Source organism: Bombus huntii, chromosome 8, assembly GCF_024542735.1.
Source record: "Bombus huntii isolate Logan2020A chromosome 8, iyBomHunt1.1, whole genome shotgun sequence".
Classification (NCBI taxonomy): domain Eukaryota; kingdom Metazoa; phylum Arthropoda; class Insecta; order Hymenoptera; family Apidae; genus Bombus; species Bombus huntii.
Window position 1 is genome coordinate 9396768 of NC_066245.1, and position 26592 is coordinate 9423359.

The window sequence follows — 26592 nt, forward strand, 5'->3', positions numbered from 1 at the left end:
TTTAGATTTAAGTAGTAGATTCAATTAGAATCAAACACACGATAAACACTTATCAAACACGGTATAGTACCACGCCAGAAAAATTTACTCATAATTCTCAATGAGCATTGATTGTAAAATTCATCCAAATAAAAAAAGAAAACAAAATTTCTACATAGGAAAATTAGGATATACATACGATGCTTGAAAATGGATAAAAAGCTTCACCGTTCACAAATACGTAGAAACTGTTGTGGCGAAATTGTTGCTGCGTTTGGAACCTTAAGATGTAAGGAATTTATACAGGGTGGTTGGTAACTGGTGGTACAAGCGAAAAGGGGGTGATTCTACGCGAAAAAAGAAGTCGAAAATATAGAATAAAAATTTTTTTTAATTTTTCCATCGAGACAACGATCTACAGTGAGATCCATTATAACGTACCGCACGCGTACCGAGCGAAAATTCAAAGTCGATTTTCTCGAAAACAAAGCCTCGAACGAAAAATTTTTACTCTATATTTTCGACTTCTTTTTTCGCCTAGAATCACCCCCTTTCCGCTTGTACCACCAGTTACCAACTTTATAATAAAAATCGCGTCAATTACGATATAATACGATTATAAAATCATTTTTTCCATCGTTGATAGATCTTTGACAAATTTCACGCAAATACCTCTGAATTAAAAAAATAAAATTTTATATGAAGAGGAAGCATCGTTAAATCAAACAACCAGTAATAAATAATTCTCAGCATATTTTGAATCGTCGTTTCGCACGAGTACGTAACTCCAACCAATTAAGCGTCTTTTTAATTAATTCCCCTTAGTCGCAATAATTTGGCTGAATTAACAAGTTTCGTACGAATCAGCAGGTAACCCAACGCTTCTAAACGGCGCTGTATTTATCGATCTCTCGTTAATTAAATAAACTGGAGAGTCAAACTTTAGAGGTAAACAGTAAACTCGACGGGTAACTCCTGATCGAAGATGTCCAAGTTCGAAAACAAGTCTAAACTGTCAAGAGCGCATTAGGCGGACAATCGTTGGAACGTTTGGATTCCCTTGAGAAATTGCACGTCACATGCATGCACGACAGACGTCTCACGCAAAAATAGCGAGCTACGAAGATTGCTCGAACTTGGGAAAACACGCGACGTCAAAGATCCTATGGTTCTAAGGCCAGGGATTTCTGATGACGAACGGTTAAAACATAAAATTCAATCCCGCTAGATTCATTAATATTTTTCTGTATTTCTTTTCGCAACAAGGTCGTCGAGCTTCGCTTATCCTTCGTTTCAACCCAGTCAGCAAAATCGAGAGAAGAAGGTACAGCTCTATGAAACACGTTCTAAAAATGAAATCGAATGCTCGAGAGGGACGATTAATAAATTTCGACGATCCGCGTTTTAATAGCAGCCACTTGTCAACCTATCGGTTAAAGCTGAACGACACGTACTGTATATAAAATATACACCACGCGCTCCAGTTTTCTTTTTCTTTTTTCCCAATTTCACGAGCCGATGTTATACGTTAAATCTATCTCTACGAAACGTATATTTCTCGTTCGTCATTTTCTTTCGACCATCTTCGTTTCTCTTCGTAGAACTAAAAATATTTGACTATCATTCAGTATTTATTATTATTTTATTTATTTATTCTTAGTCCGTGCCTTTCGGCTTTGGACGATTTTCGGTTTACATCTCTTACAATGCCCTTACATCGCATCTGTTTCTCTTGCTCTAGCTATCATTCAGTAACAGCCGATATAATTTTCCTCGAAAGGTGAAAATCACGGGGAACTTGGAATATTTGAAGATTGTCGAAAAACGAAGAAGTAACGAATAGGATATTTGAATTAAAAAGAATCGTTCGATGAATTTTTACAGAGAAATGGTAAAACTTGGTGGATACAGAGGCGTGAAAACGAAGGTCAAATCTTTTGTCGCTACAAATTGCAAGAGGCACGTTGGTCCGATACGGTTGGCCGCTGTGAACCGCCGGCTGATCGAGCGCGAATCGAATAGATTGCTTTCGAACATTTGCACGCGTGCACGTTTACGTTCGCTGTGCGAGAGCCTGGAAGAGGATTTCCAGAGATATTATTGACAGTAATCTCCCGACGATACATCCAACGAGATCCTTCACCCAGTGGCCCAATTTGTCTGGAACAAAACCCGTGGCGTTATCGAAATTGAAAATGTCGATACAGCCTCGAGAAACGTATAAAATTTTTATGATGCGTTTGAATTTGCTAACGCGACCTTGCGTCTAAAATCTCTTTATGAATTTTACCATATCATATGCGCGCGATGTTGTATAACGCGCGATGCATTTCCACAGGAATCATCAGAAAATTCATTTCGTGAATTTTATTCAGCCGTCTGGTTCCATTAAAGAACGACCTTGCCTTCATATTGCCAATATAAAATACACAACGCTGGAAATCTGAAAGGTAAAACGATATTGTCGAGCGATATTAATACGCCGAATTTAATACGGCGGGCCGACGAGTCTACGGTAATCGAGTTTCGAATATTCAGTGGCTCAGGGAAATATTTGAACGCCCACAGAAACTTTTCATAAATACGTTATATGGTTTATAGGAAACATTTTATGTTGCGTAGCAAAGCATAGTTAATTATTCATTCGCATTAATAAGTCGTAATACATTTAGTAGAACCATTCCCGGCACTAATGCTGTACGACTAGCTTTCCATTAAACACACATTTACAGTAAATAAGCTGTAACTTCCGTATAAACCTTCGGACTGTTTCCAAATTTCACCAATACGATCGTAATAATCGTATTTCGTCGCAATGCTCGTGAAACGTAAAAAAATGTTCTCACACGATACAACTAATACGTTCGTAAAAATTGTCTAATTTCTCTAACAATTTTGGTCACCGTATCCATCCGTTGATCGATGCTCGATACCTTTCATGAGATTAAATGGATGTTGGCAACGAGTTTGTTATTTTTATCGGTGAAACACTTAAAAAAAGAAACAAAAATCGCGCAAACAACAGAGTGACAAATATCGTTCCCCCGTTTCATCTTCCATTTCAATCTCCGTTTGGCTAGCGTGCGTAAAATCGTTAAAAAACAAAGTTCAATAACTTCCAATACCTGACGTTCCTGCGACAAAAATTCGCAGAACGCGTTACGAAGGTATGGGATTGCAGCGATTCAAAGAATCCCATTGAATCTCTGTGCGATTGTGCGAGAACGGACGTTGAACTTACGTTTCACGTACGAGCGAGACTCGAGAAGAAGAAACCGCGGTATATAAGTCGAGAAGGCGTATAACGTGATAAAATTATCGGGATACAGGGGGGGTTGAAGAGGTTGCAGAGGGGTTGAAACTGCAGACACGCGTTTAAGAAAGTGTTCAACGACTTCGTTCTTCTAAAGAATGTCCTGTGTCTCCGTTTCATTCTTCGAGGGCATTGCACCCATTAAAATGACATTTCTATTCGAGAATGGAATTCTCCGACATCTACTACTACTACTACACCTGCTTCTCGCGCGTATCGTATAAATACCAATAAGTAGTGGGGTGTGAAAGAGGCCAATGAACCTGACATGGGAATTTTTAATAAAAAATTTCCACCTGTATTTCGCTGCTGTATTTCTTTTTTTTTCCAACTTCGTTTCACCTACGTGACGCGTGCAATTTCGCATTTTCGCGTGTTCGTTTCCAGTTATTTCTCGTAAATTGAACTGCTTGAAAGCGTAACAAAATGACAAAAAAAATAAAATAAAAAAAATTGGAAAATTAAAATGGTTAAAAATTCGCAAGATTTCTTGTATCTTCGCTAACAGATACGAAACAATATCCAGTTTCCTTTTGTATCTCGCCTTTCACGTTTTTTTAAATACCAGTGAAATATTTGCTTTTTATCGAAAGCCACGGTTCATTTAGCGGAATTAATGCCAACTACCAGCTCCTATTTTCTCTTACCTCGGTATATTAATTTACGTTTTACAAGCACGTAATTGGTTGGACTGTGATAAGTCGACGTTATCGTGATTACGATTATTATCGTTGCCGCCTGCACAGGGAAGTAATTAACCAACAAACCGGTCAACCTGTTAATTTCAATTGATTATAGCGTGCGCGTACGCGTAACAGAGGTTTATAAATAAATTGATGTTGCACGTAATCGAGCGGGTTATCGATGACCTCGCGATTTTATCGTGTTTCGGTCCGATTCGATATTGACGGATTAATTATCTGACAAGCAAATTATCGTTCTTATACGGGAACGCGTTAACACGATCGCTCTTGCAATTATTTATACCTGTACGGTACAAGAGAGAAAAGATGCCCGAAGGATTTTTTAGTCTTGGCTTGTTCTGACAGCTCGACACGCGGAAATTATTTCCTTCTTGGAAAGAAATTTATTCGCCGAGCGGAAATAAGACGAGAAGCTTTTTCCAATTACTATGGTTCAATGACAGCTAGTCGGGGGTCGTGAAACTTTACTGAATTAATTCCGGATAACGTGCGGCAGAAGGATAAAGAGGAAATGAACAAAAGAAAGTAGCGGAAAAATAGCTTGTTTCTGAACGAACGATTTTTAACCGCGACAATGTTGTAAATCCAATTATCGGAAAAATTCACGTTTGAAAAAACTGCGCGAAAGTAAACCCGTCATTCGTCCCTGGCGACGTGCACAACTGAAAAGTCGACGATTTGCATTTTTGCCTCTAAAACGGACGCGGTAGATCGCTGGTCTTTTTTCACTTCGTCGTCCTTTTGTTTCGGTTTTTCCGACGATAACGTTCCATTCGATTAATTTCAACGGCCAAGAACACCGGGGCCTCGTGAGCGGAGCACCGAGGAATTTTTCTTTTTTATCATCCTCTGTTATTAAACTCCGTGGCGAGACTCGGATTCAAAGGATCTTTTTCGCAAATTGTGATCAAAAAGTACGCGGTATAATGTAAAAGCCTTGCGATAAATTCTTTTATAACTTCCGACATCGAAGCGACACGTCATTGAAAATCGATAATATTCAATTTATCAAAACCCTGCTTCACTATGACCTTACCCTATGCTTTGATATTTCGCGTATAAATTATCCTTTATTCTACTTCGAATAAAGGAAAGGAAGCGATAAAAATATCACTCCCATAACGTCCCACTTATGCCTGGACCATAACTATGGAAATTTTCAGCTTTTCGCCGACCGACACCGAATTTCCTTTTATTTTTCCTTTCCATGTTTCTTTCCGTGTTTCCTTTCTATTCTCGACGATATACAGTAAAATGTTAAATATTATAAAACGCATGTATAACAACGATGATCATCCCTAGGATTACTTTACCATTTTACGTTCAATTGTGAATTTTTATTACGTATCGAACTGCACATTCATAATTTTGGCACAGGGGAGACAACACGAGCGATTCAGAAAGTAAACTGAACAACTACATTTCCTGAAAATTTCTTAAATTAATTCTCGTGTCAGACCATACGATTGCTATCTAAATCTTCAGAAGCGTTTATCGATTAACAATAATGAAATAATAGAACCGTTCAATTTATCTTCTTTATATCTCATATATTGTTAATTGCTCCCTAAATCCTCGTATGAGTCGTTCAAAAGTCGCAACTGATCAACTCCATAGATTGAAAAGTAAAACAGTAAAAAGTAGAACAGAACAAAACAAAAAGTAGAACAGAAAACAGTAAACAGAAAAGCGACGATATCGATGATATCACAGACGTTATTTTCTAAATTTATTTCACAATGTATCGTTACTTATGTCGGTTTATTGCGAGAGAAGAATGGAGTCGATCAGTTTGACTCCCGAGAGGATAACGCAAATAACAATTCGAAACAATTTACCATGTACAACGACAAGGAAACAAAAATTAGAAAATAATAGTAGACGAAAAGATACGACGTAAAACATCGATGTAACTCACGTTCTCCTCGACCGTCTTCTTGATCTTTGCTCCAGCCTCGACCACGGTTTTTCCAGCCTTGTTCACGGCGCTGTACAAAAATCCTCCCAGAGTTTTAGCACCTGCCAGTGCCTTCGTTGAAACTACGGCAGAAAGAGAGAAGGAAGAAAATAATGAGCGAGTCGGTGATACGTTATCCAACCGGGTGGAATTTAATGGAGACCGGTCGGCGGAAAAACGTCCGCCGGAAAACGCGAACAGACTACCTTTCGCTGTCATCCCAACCCCCGTGAAAACGTTGCACAAACGCGAGAAACCCAGATACGTCAGTCGAATTTCTCGCACTTCGGGATCTCTGCCGGGTATTCTAGCGTTTATCAGCGTGAGCGACGAAAATTAAGCACCTTGGCGAGTGAGAACGTTCGAGCTAAAAAAAAATTAGCTGATGACGGGATATTATTTCGCGCGGCGAAATGGCGATAAAGAAGACTTTGTGCAAATTAAAAAAAAATGGTCGAGTTTTAGAGTTTTTATTTCTTTGTATTTTCGCTTCTTTCTTTTCTCCCGTTATATTTTCTGTATTTTTCTTTCTTCTTTTTTCGATTCAGATACAGATCAGAGAAAAGTGTGGAAATCGTTAACCAATCATCCGCAGGTCTTTTTGCGATCATCGTCAGGTATTTTGTAAAATTTTTGCACACGGCAGTAGCTATCGTTTATCGTTGTTCATATGAGCAAGAGAAAATATTTATATTGCACGAGAGAAATTTTGTTTAAAAAATAATGTAAACGGAAACATTGAATGTGAAACAATTCGTGTGCCAATGTGGCACAAGCTCCATATCGATAAGCTTTTCATTGAAAATCTAAGGGTAAATATCGAGAACGAAATTAACGTATTTATTTATATTGTACGTATATTTAACGATTAAATCACTTCCTTGTCGATAGACTAAACAACGCTCTGAAAAGGTCTAATAATAACGGTTTAATGTACCGTAGCTGTTTTGTTAATTAAATCGTGTATCGAAATTCATTGAAATTCGAAACTTTTGTTTTAGTTAAGCTATAATTAACTGCCTGTTTCAAACCGCCGTATTGCGCGATTTCCACATGCATTTGGCAATACCAAAGTAATTAAATGTATACGGGCAAAAGATCGAGATGAATATCATCGACATCGTTTCTGCAAATCATCTGTCCATTATACGTCTTTCGGTATATTTGAGCAAACCTCATGGTGACCGGTCAACGGTTACTAATTAATAGGCATGTTGCTTGACACATTTAGATTTCGGGATCAAGTCACCCCCCACCCCCACCCCCTTGTGTCCGGTGTAAAGGACGTGTATCCGAATATCAACCGCTATTCGTCGTGCGTTATATCAGTTCGCGCAATGACTTTCAACGATGTCGATTAATTCGCGTAATCGTTTTAAAATATACGTGTACGTAACGAAAGAGCATAGCAATTCTAATATTTGTCTAATCAAACTTTGTATTGTTCCTTCAATTGGTCAATTAGTCAATCAGTAATCAATATTTAATTAATCTTGCTGTGTGTAACTGTAATACCATACACACATATCGTTCGACACATACATTGAATAATTTATTTCGCGATATATACCGTGACCCATATACAACGAAACGAACGAAATTTTCCGACTGTTTTAATCAAGCAAAATTTTGCTAAGAGCCTTAAAACTGGCGAAATTTGAACAACAATCGGTTTACCGCACCTTTTGCCACATCTCCGAGACAAAATTTCCTTGCTCCATCATGGTCGAGTATCTGGCATCCAAATTGCCAGCTGACGGAATAGCTGACAGTCCTCGGGATCATATTACCCTAATCTGGACAGTCAGCCGGCGAATCTCGAAACACGGTGCTTCTTTTAATGCATTTATCTCAGCTTATCCCGCGTTATTCAACGAATCTTATTTTCAAAAGAAATTCGTAGTGGTGGGTTTACGATGGAAAGAGCAGCTTAGAAAGTTGATGGAAAATTAGCCGCTACGCAGCGAAGCAGTGGCGCGTTAACGCGAATAAACCATGGGCGTTGCTTGTGTTATTTGGTCGGAGTAACTTGGTTCTGGACGTAAATCGAGGCCAATTTAATCAACCAAATTGAGCCACTTCGATTCACGTTGCTGCATCCTCGTCTTTCTTCCTCGACCTTCCTCTCTCCACTCGTCTTTCCATCTTTTTTATTCCACCCTCGTTCTACCTAACGCTCTTTCCTTTCCAATTTTTCTATTTCTTCGTTTCATCCGACTAAACGAAGGCTCAATGCAGGAAATTCAGAGGATCGAGGTGACTCGACAAACCGCGTTTGCACAATAATTCCGGTGTTACGCGATTAAATTGACGGTGGACCGAGTCGGCCGACGACGAGACGGATAAAATAAAAAGACGGGGATGAAAAACGAAAGGAGAATCAACGCGGCACTTTCGTCGTTGCTGGCACGGCACCAACGATCGCCAAACAGGTGCCAAGTTTCGTACGGATCTCGCATCGTGTAAGGGTTACGCCGTGTGATTTGTTACCTGGCAAGATCAACCCTCGGACTAATATATTCCGGATAATTTACCACGGTCGCGTATTTAACAGCGACAATAATAAGAAATATTACGACACTGTAACCCTGTTAATCGCTGATAAATCGATAGAATGCAGCAGTCCGGGTCACAAGCGACGCGCCATCGAGGTTACTGAAATTTTCCTCTGGAACAACCTCGAGATTGGATTCGCACGCGATAACCAAGTCGATACGTTAACATCATCCACGTCTTTGCACTCTCGACGTACGAGTTTACGGTGACTTTCGCGATGTTCTTGATATTTTTCCTTTTTTATTTTTTTTTTTTTACGTGATAAAGTTACTACGTCGAAAATCTTCCTGAGAGAGCGTCTTTCGGTTTGACGCAGGAACGATAAGGCGGGGACCGCTCTTTTCGAGGAGGTCTCGACGTCGATGGAAAAATTCAGGGAAAAATGCCGAGTACGTGACGCGCAATTCTTCGCCAGACGATGATCTACTGAGCTTCAGACCTGCTGCTGCTCACTGTAAAGAACAGAGGAGGGGGAAAAGCCATACGAAGATCGACGATACGCGACGTATAAACGGCTCGCGATAACTCCGTGCCACGATCTCTGGTTATTAAGCGTAAAACCTACGCACCGTATTTATCCAGCGAAATCCGGTTTAAGGTCATTCGAATTTCGAGAAATAGAAGCAACTTGATCGTGGGTGGAAGAAGCTTAAAGGGTGAGAGTTACGTTTCACGGGGAGAAACGGAGTTCGATGAGATTACGCTTTCAAACTGTGTAAAACGAAATTTTCAGAAGGCCAAGTTGTTTCCAAACTCTACATCGATGAGGCAAGCTCTTGGTGGCTGGATTATCGATTATCGGGACAGTTATTTCCAGAGCGTTTTCAAGGAGAGGTCGATAATCTTCTTTGCATTAAAGATTATTCGAAAGTGGAGATCCACGCGGTGTAATGCAAATCGGATACGATTTAGGTTACGATGTCCCTTCTCAGCCCTTCGTGTTCCATCTGAAATTATGCCGCAGCACGAAGAAAATTTGATTTCTTAATAAAATAATCTAACTTCTTCGCTCTAGTGATTCTTTATGAGCGCGACACGATACGAACGTACGAATCTCGAGAGAACGATCTTAATTCAAACTCGCGACACCCACCCCTCGGGCCATCCTCGTCTCCTTGGATCTGCTTTTAGTCTCTCTGCACGACCCATTCGTATCTTTTACATCAGCCGCTACGACACTCGCTCGTAGAATATCCTAGCCCTCATCGATCCTCCGCGCTTTTATTCGCTGATCTCGTTCACAATAGAAGCAAAAGCTCGGCGAGTCGAACCGGTGCCCTCATTGGACGCGGAACGCGGCGTTAAAGGGTCTGAGTTTTGGCGATTGTCAACTGGCGTTTAATCAAACGTCGACCTTGCGCCTCCATCGTGTTAACCTCGTGCCAGTCTAGTTAGCGGGAAATCAAAGAGCACCAGGGGAGCGAAGAAGGAAAAGCCTGAGAAAAGAGAGAAAAACGCCAGACACAGCGAGGTGGGTTGGTTCGAGAGACAAAGAATTTCTGCGGAAAAGAAAAGAGCGCTTAAATAGCGTTTTTGCTGGCGTGCAGAGGCCGTGCCGCCGAGGCTACGTGTCACGCCATCCTTTAAAAATACCTCGTAGGCTCGCTTGCTATTCCCAAGGGAGAGCGTCGGCGTTCGATCCTGAGGAACGCGGCGGGAATATATACGTCGACAGGCCGGATGCAACGGTAAATAAAATTACTGGCTTCCTTACTGCGCTACCGGCTCGATGATTTAATAATCCTACCTACGACGACTTTAGCCGAGCAGAAGTGGATTTAACGTTTGACTCGGTCGGCAGGGATCCTCGGGTTACCAGCCTCCCTTCTTCTTCGTTTCCTCTTTTCCAAGCCCCGATCTTGTTCGATTTATCACCACTCTGAAAGTCGTTGCGCCCTGTCCTCGGTGCATTGAACTTCCAACGACAGCCAGGTCGGAAAATCTTTCGGCGTATTCGCGTGGAAACACGAGCTCGCAGAGAACAGGATGCCCGGATTGCAGGGCCGATATTTGTTGTTTTCGAGCGAACTCGGCCACTCGAACAACCGCTTTGTCTCTCTTTCGCAAAATCTCTCTTTGGCGCGATAAATGCGAGTTCGTTCGCTTGGAAAACTGGAAACGCGATACAAGAATTCAGCGATTCTCAAATTTCAATTACTCCACTCGCGTAGAGTATCGCAGTGAAGAGGACAGCGTAGAAGAGGCTTCGAAAGCCAATGGAACTTCGGTGTCATCGAACTCTGAACATCTTCCGGAAGGTCGGTCAAAGAACCTGGCTCTACCTTTCTGTCCTGTTTCTTGTTCTTCCGGCAAATGGTCAACGATAGCGACTCGTGTAGAGATTCGAGAAGCTGAATTCCCAGAGTGTGTATCGGGTTACGATATAAATTCACCCCTGTTTTTTCATCTATTATACAAACAGAGAAAACAAGGAAACACAGAATAGCTCGCAGCTGAATGGTATGCGTTAAAACGAGTAAATAAGTGTGGATAACTCGAGTGCAAATATCGATGATAGACTGTAGATATTTATCCATTTATGGAAGATTCAAACGAGGAAAAATTTACGATATTTATATGATACGCAAAGGCATATAATACATTCGAATATTCGATGTAAAGTACTCGATGTAAAATTTAGCGAATGAAACGAATCTTCGTGTAGGTACCGTTTGTTCAATTACGTTCATAGATATATGAATTTGCATAAACATCCGCAGTGTAATTATTGCCTCTGAGAACAGCGTATATTCAACACGACCTATGTCCATTTCAATACGCGTTCTCCAGTGCGTTTTATCGCGAGAGTCCGTGTGCGTCGACAGATCGCCGGATTTTGTTTTATCTCTCGACAATATGAAATAACATTTTCCACGCGCTGTCTCAATTTATAACTCAACACTTTGAAAACCGTATGCTTTGACAAGCGCGTAGCCTCAATTCTCGCGTAATTTTGGAACGATCGAAAAAGAAAAGATTCAGAAGGTGGCTGGGAAAGTCCGTTTAGATTTACATTTAGATTTGGTATACGTTTATCGAATTATATAGGTGTCATTTCGTTCCGCGATCTTTCTCCCTCTGGCGCAACACGAATATTCCAACCCTCCTGAAGCTCGCAAATTTTTCGGCGAAAAACTTCTCGACAAGATTTTCTACGTCGATCAAATTCCTTCAAAATCGCAACGAACTTTCCGAGCAGCATTTAACAGGTGTAATATTTTAACGAAGATCGAAGAGCACGTTCAAAGGTACTTCTAGTAATGCTCGAAAACAATTTTTCGAAATTTATTATTCTAACATTTATTATTTTATCAAATTCTTCAGAGATCGCAACGAACTTTCCCAGCAACCAATATCGTATCTAACATATCGAGGACGTTTTCATTTAAATTATTAAACCATACAACGTAAAGGCACATTCATAACATTTTGTTTATATCATCCGTTGCTTCTTTCTACCGTTTTCATTAACAGTAACATTAACATTTTTACGTGATACGCAAACTTGTACTTCGAAGGAAGCGTAAGAGGTTCGTCGTGCACGATACCTTTAGAACGTTTCCATAAATAAAATTCCAGCGAATCTAAATCCCACGAACGCGATAGCCACGGGGTATAGAAATTGCTATAAATATTGTCGCCAACTGGTAGATGAAAATATCTCCCAACTCCGAAAATAATAATATACTCATCCGCGCTTAAGTCGTGCTTTGTTCGTAACATCCTTAAGGTCCGACCACGTCTTTGCGAAATACCTTTCGCGTAACTTCCAAAGAGATAAGGTCAAATAACGAGGACGAAATTCCTACTTTCCGCGTTCTTCAGTCGGCGAGTTCGACGTTCCATCGACCGATCCTCTGAGTCGCGAAGCTTCTTTATCTCTCTTTGGCTGCATCCCTTTCTTTGTGGTTTGGCTGCCTCCAGCAGGTTTCGTGCACGTCACCGCATCCTATCAATCCCGAAGGGGTAACACTCTCCAACGACTGGCTTTGTTTGAGCACATCGACGAAACAGCCGTGGAAAAGTGCACCGGTGGTGTTACGGCCGTCCGTAATTAATTCTAGTGGCAGCTGTTGGATACCGGCTCGTTAGCATCTTCGATCTGACCGCTGAAGCAACGGTAATCTCTTTCGTAACGGAAAGCTCTCTTTAGACGGAGGCGAAGCGTAAAGGGGATCAAATAAGAGTAGCTAATTCCCGTGTGGAAAGCGGAAAAGAAGGTCGGCCAACGACGGTCAATGTTCCAAGATCCTGAAGTACATGCGACAAGCTAGAAAACTCAAAGAACCGACAGATTTATAGGAAGCGCAAGGTCGAGATATAAACTCGCGTTTGTAATTGACAGGACGCTTGAAGATGACGACGGATATCATCGAACGTTAGTGGATTTTATTTATGGAAAATTTAAAGCCTCGCGCACGCACAGAATGTAACATGTCTGGTATCTTAAAGTCTGTTTATGATTTTTATTTGTTGTTTCTCGAGAATGAAATGCAATAGATTTCTATCGAACTGTTTTTTGGTTAGTTGTATTTGTTGCATGTAGACAAAGATTAATCGTCAAAGGTAATCCGATTATTATCAAGCTACTAATGGAACTATTTATATCTGAGAAATATAATCTTCTTTAAAATGTTGGATGGAAGTAGATAGAGTACCGAAGAAACAAACGAAAACCTATAATTAGTAATAATTGAATTAGTTAAAAAAATAAATTCACTCTTATAATTTGATAGAATAATAACGCGTAATCGTGGCTGAGAAAGTAATAAACGCGAAGCCTCGGTCTAAGACGAAATTAACTCAGCTTTCGCAGCCAGAGAGTTCAAACCGAGCGACAATTCGCTCTTTCTTTGTCTCTCTAAGTTTACTTGACAGAATAATTAGTGCGTGCAATTAGTCCAGCTTGGAGGCAGGCTCGATGAAAATTGCACGATTTAACAATTGTTTGCCAGAAGCCGACACAATCTCCCGGAACCGGGATAAATGTCTCTCCGGGGACCTCGTTTAAGTATGCAGGCTCCATTATAGAAAAGGATCGATGCCAACTCCTAGAGCTTGGCCTGGTTAAGTATTCCTGGAATCTTTCTCTAGCTTTGAAGGCAACAAGACCTAACTGACTCCAATCTCCAAATTCTTTTATATTGGAAAAAAAGGAAGGTGAAAAAAAAAAAATAATAACGACAGAACTAAAAAACGGGAAAAAGAAAAACGAAGCAAACCGCAGCAACGCGAGGAAGAATAGCGCGGTCGCGATTCATTCGATACGAAGGGAGTACAAAAAAATGGGAAGGATAACAAAAAAAAAAGCTACGAAACAGGCGACCAAAAAATGAAAAAAGAAGAAGGGGGAAAAGTTTCGTGGCGGTCCGAAACGTCGCGTCGTTCGTTATATTACTACGATGTGGCATCAGTCAACCCAGATTCGCGGCGTTGAAAGCGCATCGGTAGCAACCTTGACCCAGCGAAGCGCAAACCACGAGCGGAAAAATTCGTGAAAGCGGTGGCGAGACCCGTGCACCGCTGCTGCTCTGTCCGGATCCGCCAGCGCGAATAATTTCACGCGGTTTCAACTGCGTAGGTGCGTCCGCGAGATTTTAGAAATACGAAACCCAGCTGCGAGCTAACCACCGCGCCGCCGGCCTCCATCTGACAGACACGCGTATCAGCTTCGCATTTCGTCGGTGGAAATTTCTGCCCGTTTTTTCGATCGTTCGTATCTGTCTCTCGTTCTCTTCGGCTTCCCTCTCTTTGACCACGACAAAACACAGCCTTGACCGTTTAACGCGTTTCCGCTGCCGTTAAATCCGACGAAAAATCTGCAGAAGGCAACGTCGACCGGTGGAAAAATCGCCGCCGTTCGAACTAAGCTCCCGGGGTTTTACACAACTTTCCTCGTTTAGTTTTCGTTACGGTGTTACGTATATGGGGCGGGCTTTTCAGAGGAGTCTGAGATTTCTCGATGCATTTATTTCCATCTCTCCTTTTCCCTTTCCATCTCCGCGTTCACATCGATGACCGAGTTCTGTTTAATTTGCCTCTGGGAAACGGAATTACGTTCTACGACGAAAGAACTACATTTCGCCCTCGCCAGACAAGAACGATACTTATGAATTTGTGTCACGTTCTCTCCGCAACGGGTCTCGCGTATTTCTCGTTTCATTGACACGAACCAAAGGCGACGAATATGACGAAAACTAATTTCTTTCACAAACTGCAATCTACCCTCTGATAAATCAATTTCGCTAAGAGAAAGCGACGAAAAGGCGAAAGAGGAAGCGCGGTGCGACGAAAAACAGGCGCAAAGCTTCCGCGCTAACAACGCTAACTTCCGGCGTGTCGACGTCGCAGCCAGCAATTTCGGCGAGAGAAGATTCGCTCGGGCGGTTGTATCGATCGACGAACATGGGTCCAACCGCTCCACACGAAGGACATTTACTTGCCGACTGAATTTAGTTATGTCGGCAGCGAAATTCCTGATGAAATTCCTGGTAAACGTTATTCCCCGAATCCACCGATCTATCGTTGCTCAGCCACGCGGTAAATCACTGCAATTTATACGTACACGTACGAGACTGGCGAGAAAATTCAGAGAAAGAAAATCTACGTGTCTCCAATCTCGGTTATGTTCTTCGAGGTGCTTTATCAGGTTTCGATACTGTCCAATGACGTATCTAGGTGATCCATACCCCAGGACAAGGACGAATCTGTTAACCCTGTGCAGGAGATCCTGTTTCTCTTTCGCCATCGCCGTGGCTCTCCCTATTTTTTTAAACGCTTTTTCGCTCAGACTGCGTTACTCGGCTTGTTGATTCTCGCCAGTTTCGCGTACAAATACCTGCTTGTACTTGAATATTCCGAGCACTTAAAGACTACGATCCTGTATAAAAAGCGTGTATCCTCCCCTTGAAGGATACAACGTTGTCGTTACTTCCACCACATTACGTTCCCGAATTTACACGGTCGTGCTGCGTTAGCTGGTCGATACTCTGCTTCGTTAACTCTGCCGTCGCTATCCTCGCCAGTTCCTCCGACTTATTTTTTACCCTGACTCTCTGGTGTCACGTATACGATCGATATATAATCGACGGAAGACGAACAGCGAGTCGTACAATTGATCGCACGTTGTATATTTTAACGTATACGATCGTTATAATTCGACTACTCGAAAACGAGTATCTTCGATCGTTTTAAGGGGCACACAGAAAACGTTAACACTTTACTGACCGCTAGTGATTCAACAGCGTACGCGTTCAGGCGCAGATTCTCCCTGGCGCCGGCTCCGTTTCGATTTAGACTCTCCAATACCATTCTTTTCGCTCATCGCGAACGGTAAGTTTTTCAAATTGGTATAAAACCGTGGGAGCTTACAAAGCAACGCAACCGACGCAACTGACGGTACTGAAGTACCTTGGAATTTTCATAGTTAAGGTCCTTCGGACCAGGCGAATATTTCTTGTCTTAGATTTCCTTTACGTTTATTGTCTACCACGTGTTAGCATAGAAAGTTGGTTTTCTTCGCATCCGGTATGTTCCGTTAGCAACTTTCTCGCGAGGGCGGCTAAAATCCTTCCTGGTCCACCAACCGTCTTATTATCCAAACGGAGACGGTGTCTACTGCCCTCGCTTCCTTAACCAAAATTGTCATCGACAAATCCGATAGTCCCGTGTCCTTAGACACACCCACCCCTAGCCTTCCTCAGACACGGTATCGTCGGTAAAACTCGCTTATTCTGTATCCTCAGAATAGTCGACATATCTTTACCGGTCTCTACCCTTATAACAGTCGCGTACCTAACGTATCGTCGTAACTAAGTCTTACATAACGTGGTTGGAGTGAATTGTGATTTACGTTGATTCGGTGTGTGTTACATTGTGATTGCTGAATTCACAATAAAGCTTAATTAAAACAAAATTAATAGTTGTGTTACGACTCAGCTATTTTATTTCATCAACCAACCCTTAAGTTTACGTGACATCTTACTCGTACTCGTACAAAAGCTAGAGAGAAGATACTTTCTAGGGATGTATCTCGATAGTCGACTAAGGATGCGAGCAGTGACCAGTCCAGTTAGCGAAGCGCTATGCAGCTTCTTCGCTTCGCCTGGATCTTACCATTTTTCTCCTTTTTCTTACTTCTCTTCCCAGGTCGAGAAAGTTCTGCGCAGCGTCGTAAAGTAACTTCTCGATTGTAGCCGAGGACGTGCTTTATTTCCTGGCTCGGCAGCGAGCAGGGATTCGCCACAGGGACGCCTCAGCGACAGCATTATGCAACGGTTGTTTCGTTTCCGCGGCCAAGTTTTCTCCACTCGCGAAAGCTAATGACGTTAGGCAGATTGTTTCCAGTCCGTCGTCACCGTCGCGATCTTCAGCCGAGTTTGCCCGCGAGCGAAAGCAACGTGTACTGTTCGACCAACTGAACGATATATTCCGTGACGGAGACGATATTCGATAGACTTTGTAACTCGAACAACTGCCGACGAACACGTACAACCTTGGTCGACCTTCCAGTTCGTTCGTGCTGATTAAATGCGTTCTGCTAATGTTCGAAACTTTCGTTCCTTTTGCCTTTTACGTTCTCTGACGAGGCTATTTCAGCGACGAGGAACCAACGCAAAGAAAGAAAAAGGATCTCTCGTTTGGCGCGTCTCTTTGCCTCCGCCATCCATTCTTTGTGCGTTTTCTCGTTCGGAGAGTCTCCTAGGTGACGAGAGTGCTAACGACTTGGGACCGCGAAGAAACGAATTTTCCGAGCTTAGGTATCAAGACAGCTGTGATTTCGTCGAGCAAGATTTTACGGAAACGTTAAAGTTGAAAATCGCAAGTTTGTCATTCGTGATTAAAAGAGATGAGAATTTGAAAAGTTCGTTCTCGAGTATTTTAGATATCATGGCTTGCACGGTAACGTTGTTGGAACATCTGGAACACGTTATATATTAGTAGGCTTTCGATTATCCCAACGATGTTTATCTAAACGTTCGGCTCTTTAAATGTCTAGCGAATATGCAAATATTGCAGATATACCAGTAATGTTATTACATCAGCAAGCGGTAATGTATGTATAATGTTAAGGTATGTATAATGTAAAAGCCTCGTGTGTATATTGATTCGTGGCTCAACCATATCGTAAGAGAAATCGATACAAGATATACGACTAATGCATGTGCACACAATGTACCGTGCGAAGGATAAAACGTTGATACGATATAGAAATTATGTAGGTGCAAATGCCTGCTCCTACAAGTATTTACGCGTTTCGTCCAGGAAATATATGTGTACGTGTAGACGAACGCTGGATACGATTCACCGATCGGCCTAAAAGTGGCGTTTGATTTTTTTCACTGTACGCGAATGAACCCAAGAAGGAAAGCACGTTTGAAATTGTACACGGTCGTTGCGCTTTTGAAACAAGAGGATAAAAAAGAGAGCGGTTTTCGATCGCCGCTTTATAACGTATATCCGAGCTTTCGAAATCTAATATCGGGAAAACGCGCTGTCAGCCGCAGACCAACGATTATATCGTTCTTTGTCCGCTTCCAAAAATCTGTACATATCTTGACAATCTCTGTGTAACAGAATAAAAATAGAATAAAAATCGAATAAAAATCAAATAAAGACACGATAAAACATAATATGCAGGGTAAAGAGAAGAAATTTCAATATTCTACGTGCGTCTTTACGTAGATTTATAATAACATCACGTTAAAGAGAAAAACAATTGCTTTCCATTGAGTCTGCGATCGAGTTAAAGAGAGAGAGAGAGAGAGAGAGAGAGAGAGATCTAGTCGGCTGGCAGCATAAGACGTATAATTTCCAAGTTTCATACCTTTGTCTACCGATGTGGGGGTGGAATCGAGCAGAGATACGTATAGAACCGTGAAATAGGGGAGCACGGTCGATATCGTTCTGGAGAAAAGTTCTCTACGCTTTTCCAGCGTATCTGTAACCTCGTTATGCGCGAAAACAAGCGACTGGGATAAAATTCTGAACGATAGAATTTTATAATGGGTTATACACAAGGTGTTCTAGAAAGGTAGGTACGTGTACTTCAGAGGTGATTCAAGTATACAGAAATAAGAATAAGGCTTTCTACGTAATCGTTTAAAACGAGCATCTTCGATTCGAACGAAAGAATTTACATGAATTATCGAGTATCTCACCCTTTTTGAAAGAGTGTCGGATGTTTTTCAAGTTTGCCAATGCTCCTCTTGGATACAACATCAGAGCGTAAACTTCAACGTTATCTACTAAAACGTATTAGCTATCGAAGACTCTAAATACTCTCAGAAATTATAGCAAATTATTGCGAAACGAGAGTGGCAAATAATTCGAATTTAACAGACTTTCCAGACCGCTGATAACGATATGATTAAAAGATATATTATCTTCGGCGATAGTAAAAAGGCGACTCGGTCTATTAATAATAAAATGTAACCGGAAGATATCATATTAGACATCTGAGGAATTAAACGTGGAACTAATTAAAGAAAAGAAGATAATTATCCTTCTCCTGGTGGATCTTTTAGATCCACGGCCTGATCACTTCCTCGTAGACAGTATATTAAAGTTTCATCGACTTTCCAATACACGGATCATATTCGTACGAACTGTATTTTATATTTTTAATTAAAAAATGTATTCCTCGAGTAAATGTATTCCTCGAGAAAAATGTATTCGCAAATTTTGAAACGTCCTGTATATACAATAGAATATGCAAAATACGCCGATGAATCGCCGATGAATTTGAACGAACGTGTCAACGACCATTTCGTCGCTCGACACGGTGGCAAATTAAAATTTTGATTCGATATGAAACGACAGGTGGAAACGTTGGACGTTGTTGGCAGCGCGACAAAGGCTTTTAAATATTTCAACGTGATAACAAACGACGCGAACTGCATCATGAGTCGACATTTTCATCAACGGCGCGATATTTCCGTCTGAAAGTAGCAAACAAAGTCATTCGACGCGTACAAATACGCGTTACGAAAATTAAGTGCAGCTTTTATCGTTTCGTTGGCACAGTCTGCGATCGAATCGCGAACAGTCGCGAGCTTCTCCGTGAAAAGCAACGATAAACTTTATCACGATCTTACGTTAAATTTATATTCGATCGTATTTATTTGTAAATCGTACTAGTCAATTTTTCTCTCTGAAACGTTAAAGCGAAATTTGAAACAAGCGATTAATAACGCTAAAAAAAAAAAAAAAAAAACACAGCAACGTTCGACGTTAAAATACGGTGCATTCCGTTCGTCCGCATTCTGCAACGTTTCAACTTGAAATCGATAAATAAATAAATTAATTATAACGGCAGAAATAAAAATGTTCCACTCGTGACGAGTATCTGGCAAAATGATCGTAAATTAATTGGTCTCTACCAATGCCCTGTTACTTTGTTTCGCTCCCTGTAGAGTAAAAGAAATATACGACACCGTGTGAACGATCTATCGATCGATCGTCGACGAATGGATTATGCGAATCAACGATAAATCGTATCCACCGTCGCGTTGCCGTATTTCAAGCGACTGTCTCGTGTTTCACGTTGAAAAATATCGCAATAACCGACGCGGGTAAATCTCATCGAGCTCAATGATAATTAACGATATAACGCGTCGTCTCCTTCGTTTCTTCTTTTATTTTTTTCATCCGCTCCACCTATTTCTCTCTTCGCTCGTGCAAGCGTTTTCTACCAGAGAAATATGCACATGACAGAGCGTGATACGATGGAAAGAGAAAAAATATCAGCTACCTCGCATCGCGTTCCCGAGTAAACGTTATCGATGAGATCTGTGCGCGAGAAATTTGGCGCTGTCTCTGCGTACAGACGCGAAAAAATCGCGTTGCCATATACTCCAGAATAGAAACGAAGTTCTTTCGAATGCACGAACCGGCAACGGTATAGATTTATCCCGTGGAATAAAATACGAGTCGAGTTAATGGCGAGGAAGAAGAAATAGGAATGAAGCGGAACGAGGAGACAGGAATAAGGAAAGGGAAAAGATAGAGATCGCACGGCTAACGGAGACGAAGTAGAAGGAAAGAGGAAGGACAGAACGGGTTATGAAAGCTAACTTAATAGTTGGGTAACACGATAGCGGTCTCGATATCGAATCGTTAAACTTTATCGACGAAGAGAACTGCATCATTAATCGAACGAGCTGAACGTGGGTGAGCCGAGAGATCGAGACCGCTGATAGTTGCTCGGTTGAATTTTTTACTGGATCGCGTAGCTACCGTACGTCTCGATATGCGCATCGAAACACCGAAGGACATTTGGAAAAATCAAATCTCTGGTATATACGAGGTACGGTTAAGACGCGAAGGTGTGCGTCACGAGTGCGCATACGGAAACGAAAGAAGCTTTCTCGTTTATACGGATAAATGCCGCTCGTGATCGCTAAACCGACAACCAAGAGACGCATAAATCTCTTAGAAAAACGTCGACGATACTGTCGAAGATTTGCTTTGAGGGATTTAACTGCCAACGACGTGAACTGACTAAGGAATTTTTTTATTTAAATTATCGTTGAATAATTTTTAATTTAATTTAAATTATTTCATTTTTGCCCCTCTCTTTGGCTCTCGAAGTTTTTTAACTTTGACGTTCGCGCTAACGATTACGTCGAAGACGTTTTAACTTTCTATCTGGTACCTGGCTCTTAAGCTTCTAACAAGAAATTACGTTACTCGGCTGGTAATGAGCATTCGTTATTGTCTACCGATGTTTTATCGGCGAATATAATAGCAATAACATGCTCGCCTTAAGGGTAATACGATCGTAAACTGCGTCGTAATTCCCATCCTACTCTGTCTGTCTTTTCCCTTAACTCCACGCAGAAGCACTCGAATCGATCTGTTATCAAAGCCTGTTTACTGATAAACGTACTAGACGAACTTAAAAATCCTGCTGTCAAGATCCTGCAACTTGTCGTAACATCGGACAGAAGTAACTGACAGGCTGAACGAAAGTGATCCTCGTTTTCGGTTCTTTTTACGATAAGCTACTTTCATCGAAAGGATAAATAGAATTCCTTTTCCCTTGCACTTTCTTATTAACAAGAACCGTTTCCTCGCTCGTAACAAACATAACTGGCAACGAGTCAGTTCCTTGAAAAGTCCTTCCAACTTCTTCATTTCTGCCAACTTGCATCTAATTAAAAGTTTCCTTCGCAGTTATTTTCGCCACTCACCGGCTTAAAATCATTTACCATCGCAAAAGGTAAACGAGTAAGGGCAAATATCCGTTAGAAATGATCGGCGCCGAAACATCGCGGAGTATCAGCATCAAGCGTCGAACAAACAAATTCTTACGACATTCTCTATCGCTCGCACGCCATCCTGCATAACGTTTCGATTTTATTAATACGTAACGTATCCGATTGCCGTTCGTACTCACTCGCCAGAAAGTAGAGAAAACGACGAGAAAAATTTTACGGAGACTCACCTCCACCGAATGCCTGTTGTCCTTCCTTGTCCTCGGATGGAGAACCTTCTAAACTCGCGGGACCACTGTCAGCTCCGCCAGTCGCGCTGTAAATACGACGAGAAAAACACTGAACGAGGAACTACGAGGAAGGTTGCACTTTGTCGTGCAATCAACGCTATCCTACAGCGATTTTCAGAAAGCTTAACGTAGGATGCAGAGATCGAGTATACGTGAAGAAAGAAAATAAATTACGCAGTGCATTAACGTGTCAAGTGAACTTCAATGGCTTCTTAAACGGTGTACAAGCTACCTTGATTTCCAATACCTACGCTTACCTTATCGATCGATTGATCGAATAATTAAAAAAGAAGCGTGTAAATTGTTCTAACAACAGTGGGAGCCATCACAAATGTGCTTGTTAACTCTTTAACTAATCGATCCTTCGCAGTCGCACGCCCAGCTCGACTCAACATTCTATTCTCGCTTCATTCGTTTTCTGCGTATAAAACGCACTCTCGTTCGCGTCAAAGCGCGAGTTTAATCTAGCCAAGCATAATTTTGTGCATTCCTGGGCAATCTAAATGTGCGGAGATATACAAAATACGCGAGAATATCCAAATTAACGTACTCGTTGTATCATCGTAGAATAAAGCGACAAATCTCTGTTCGGGTTCTATTTCGTCGCGACGATGAAGATACGAATTTGCATAAACATTGACAGTGCGATAACGCGAATCGAGATATAAAACATAGCCAAATCGGAGCTGCCTTAAAGTAACTTTATCGGACAGGATCGCAATAAAATGTCGAATTTCGCTGGAACCGCAAAGGATCGCAGTATCATTTCCAAAAAAAACCTCACCGTGGTACGGTCGAGACTGCTTCTGACAAGTTTGTCCAACTATGGAGAAAGACAGTATCGATTAAACAAACAATTTGTAGGAAATTCACATATATGTATGTATAGCTTACTACGTTCACTATCTTATCTAAAAAGCAGAAAATATATTAATAACTTATTTAGCTTGTGTGTTACGTTTAACTACATCTTCGAAGATACCAAGAAATTCGTATTACGCTTATCGCAGTTACTACCATTTTCCATAGTTGGGCAGAAGAATGGACGAAACGTTTCAAGAGTTCTTACCTGCTGGCGTCGTCGTCTTTCGTCTGTTCGGCTACGGTGCTCTCGGTATTTTGCGCCATTTGGGCTCCGTTCATAGGTTTTCCCGCCTGTGATTCGCCGTCACCTCCCTGTCCAGCACCGCGGCTCAATCCCGGAATTCCTCCGCTGAACCAGCCTGTCATCTGCGATTTTACACCAACCAGCATGCTTCTGGTCGGGCTACGCACAAAAGGAACGACTTTTCTTTAATTTAACGCAGCAACTATGGGATTCGTTCGACATTGTACAGCTACCGTAATACGAAACTAAAAAAGAAAAAAGAAAAAAAAAGAAAGAAATCAGAAACCGATATGTCAAAACAGAAAGTCACACACGAGGGAAGACAGAGGAAAGGAAAGTCGAACGGGAGAGAGCGTTCGCTGCGAACGAGTGTTTTTCTATTTTCGCGCTGGTTTATACAGCGATAATTAGCCCAGTCTATTTACTTTTTCTTCTTCCCTTTTTTTAATCGCGTTATCGTGTAACGTGGCAAAGTTCGAACTGCGAGTTGCAGGTAATAACTTGAACGAGAAAGTTGGAAAAGCGCATCGTCTAGCAACGTCGTTATTAAGAGACGTTAACGCGATACAATTTCACCAGGCATTTATCCTGATCGTCGTACTTATCCTGCTCCATTATTCCTCGTTCGCGTATATAATAATAATTACAGTAGGAGGAAACGCGGGAAATTCGCCGAGTCGACCAGCTTTTTCGCTGAAATTTTGAGAACTGTATAAACATCGTGACGTGCTTCACATTTTTACTATTTGCCCAAACTCTTCGAGGCTGCCTTCTCGCCATGGTTACCTAACGTTGCAGGGAAACAGGCCAATGGAAGGAGAACGTACTGCAAAGTGTGCTTTCGATTCCTGCCTATTCGCTGTAAATATGTTAGGTGGAAAAACGGGTCAACGTGATCGAGTTAAGTAACAAGGGCAACGAGAAACACTGTGGCAACTGTAACTCGTTTAATAAATAGTACCGCGGCTTTTATAAATGATTTACCGATGTTATAATTTTGTCCAATCGATGGAGAGATCTGTGGCTGAGGATCGTGAAAAATTTCATCTCCCTAGCACCGTTTTTCTTGATTCTTAGCAAATGGTTGAACAACGAACGACCTTTTCCACAGATACGTATCATTTCCTTGCTCTAATTAATTTTTATTGATAACAATGCATCGATTTTCTCGAAAATTTACCGTACTCGATCGGAATCGTAAATAAAGACGAAATAAAAATCATTGTGGGGTAAATCGAGAATTTACGAATTTGGAATAGCCACGTATTTCAACTCTTATCGTGAGAGTATCGTGTCTGTATCGTCGTAATTAAATAAATTTCTTTACAACGATAACCAGACGACACGTTTTCTCTGTTTTATGAAAAATATCAGTGGCCCGACTTACACCACTATGCATCGATGGTTACCATCTTTCATCATGGTTTATTGTAAAAATAATTTATTAAACATGGAAACTATTAACGCCACTCCTCGGAATTCCGCGTACAAACCTCGAAGAGCCGTATCAATATCGCGGTATGAAATGCGCATCGAGCCGTTGCAATTATTTTCGTTTATCAATAACTCGCCGTTCGTCGAAAGAACAAACGTATTTCCCTAAAATATTTTATGATCGAGGAAGAATTAGAAAATTTATCGTCTCTTCGTTCGTCGTTAAACCATGAAATAAGAAAAAAGAAAAAAAAAAGAAGAAGAAGAAAAAGAAGAAAAACCAACGAAAGAGGAAAAAGAAGGAAAAAATATGACAGAGAATAAAAGTAGCAATAAATATTAGAGAAATGGGAGAAAGGAAAAAATTACGAGGTCTCATTACTATTATACGAAATTTAACAGTTTCGTGGGAGGGTGACTGCGGTGGTATCGATTGCGACCTATATAAAAGATTACGACCGCCCCCCACTCCTTTATGGAAACATCGCTGTTTCTTCGTACACGAATGGAGCTCGTTCGAATCCTCGACTACACCATCGTTCAATCACGTATATAGCGTTATATCGCCGACTTCTTAGAAAACATTGCTTCCGATCTTCCAACGGGGAAACAATTTTTCCAAACGAGCAGAATTTCCACGCCGGAAATTCTTCCACGCCTTTGACGAAATTCATGTTCATCAACGATGCATACTGGAACAGTATGTCGAAGATGTGCAGAATATAATCAACCGGGCAAACTGTATCGAGAAATTCCCTCTCGTGAAACTGTTTCGTTCGTACGATCGATGAAAACGACCACGATCTTTCGTCTCATTTTCTTTTCCTTTTTCCCACTCTTGGTATTTCTTCCTTTTTTTTTTTTTTTTTTTTTTTTTTTTATTTTTCTCGTTCTCTTCTTCTTTTTTACGTCTTTCATAGAAGACGAGTGGCACGGTCGAATCAAGAGGCAGCTCGATAACGTATCTGACTTGGAAAGCTGTGTTCATCGGCAACGTCGTGCTTTTTTCACCTTCACCCAGTCGTCCAAGGAAAAATAGTCGGACGCGATCGAATAAAGGGAATTAAATTAACGGGTGAAACCGTGACTCTTTGGGGGGAAAAAAAAGAAGAGAGAAAAAAGTCTCTCGATGCTCGCAACGCGTATACGGGCGGGTGCAGAGGTGAAAAACAAAAATCGAATTCTCGTCGTAAAGCGGAGAAAGGGAACTGACTTTCTATTGTGAGTCACTTGGCCAACGCGAGGAAACTCATTTCACGTTGTTAAGAATACGCTTAATACGTATAAAGGTATCGTGACTCGTATATTTCGCAAAAATACACTAAAAACCATGGGAACGATAAAATAAAGTAAGAACAGAGAATGGAACACAAGTACAGATTATTTCGATTAAACGTTAAATTTTAGATTGATAAAAAAAGAAATCCATTGAATGGCGCATTGATTTCGGCGCAATGAGCGCTGACACGGGGGTTAACACTAGTACTACCAACCAGGAAGATGCGAAATTCCTACCCAAGAAATCGAAATGGAAAATAGACGAAAAAATACAGATACCAAGAACAAAAAACAAGGCTTTACCCATACGTGTACTTAACGAAAAATCATTCAACTTCCAACAAACGCATTTATATGACATATGAAAAATTACGAATTAGTCATGTCGACTGGTTTGGTAGATTTAGTAATGCGATTTAGTAAACGCATACGTGAGATCGTATTAGGAAATTTGTGATAGCGATTTGTGTAACGCGATGACGTTCCATCGACCCATGCAATCCTATTCCCGAAATCCATTTCTGCCGACATAACTTTTAGGAAATAACTGTATAAACGGGTTTCAATTACCAAGTTATTCGATAACGCCTATGCAAACCGGCGACAAATCTCGCATTTTCCAAGCGAAAAGTATAAACTATATCGCTAGGAATATCGAGGAAAGTTACGGAGGCGAGAAGAGTGTGATGTAACATATAGACGCTTGTAACGTTTAATATCAGATCTCATAAAATGGAAATAGAGAATAATGTATCG

The 26592-nt window shown here is 41.2% G+C and overlaps 1 protein-coding gene across 4 annotated transcripts in view; it reads right to left on the bottom strand.

Moving 5' to 3' along the window:
- LOC126868321 (synapse-associated protein 1-like) overlaps positions 1 to 26592 on the bottom strand; it is a 95473-nt gene that overhangs the window by 67722 nt on the left and 1159 nt on the right. For 3 of the 4 annotated variants that reach the window (XM_050623656.1, XM_050623654.1, XM_050623657.1), the window contains exons 2-5: positions 23086 to 23283; positions 22801 to 22839; positions 21957 to 22042; positions 5915 to 6036 (exon numbers count right to left, since the gene is read on the bottom strand). In XM_050623656.1, the coding sequence (XP_050479613.1) occupies positions 5915 to 6036; positions 21957 to 22042; positions 22801 to 22839; positions 23086 to 23283 (445 nt within the window). The remainder of the gene's footprint in view (positions 1 to 5914; positions 6037 to 21956; positions 22043 to 22800; positions 22840 to 23085; positions 23284 to 26592) is intronic. The other variant, XM_050623655.1, reaches the window with a different exon arrangement.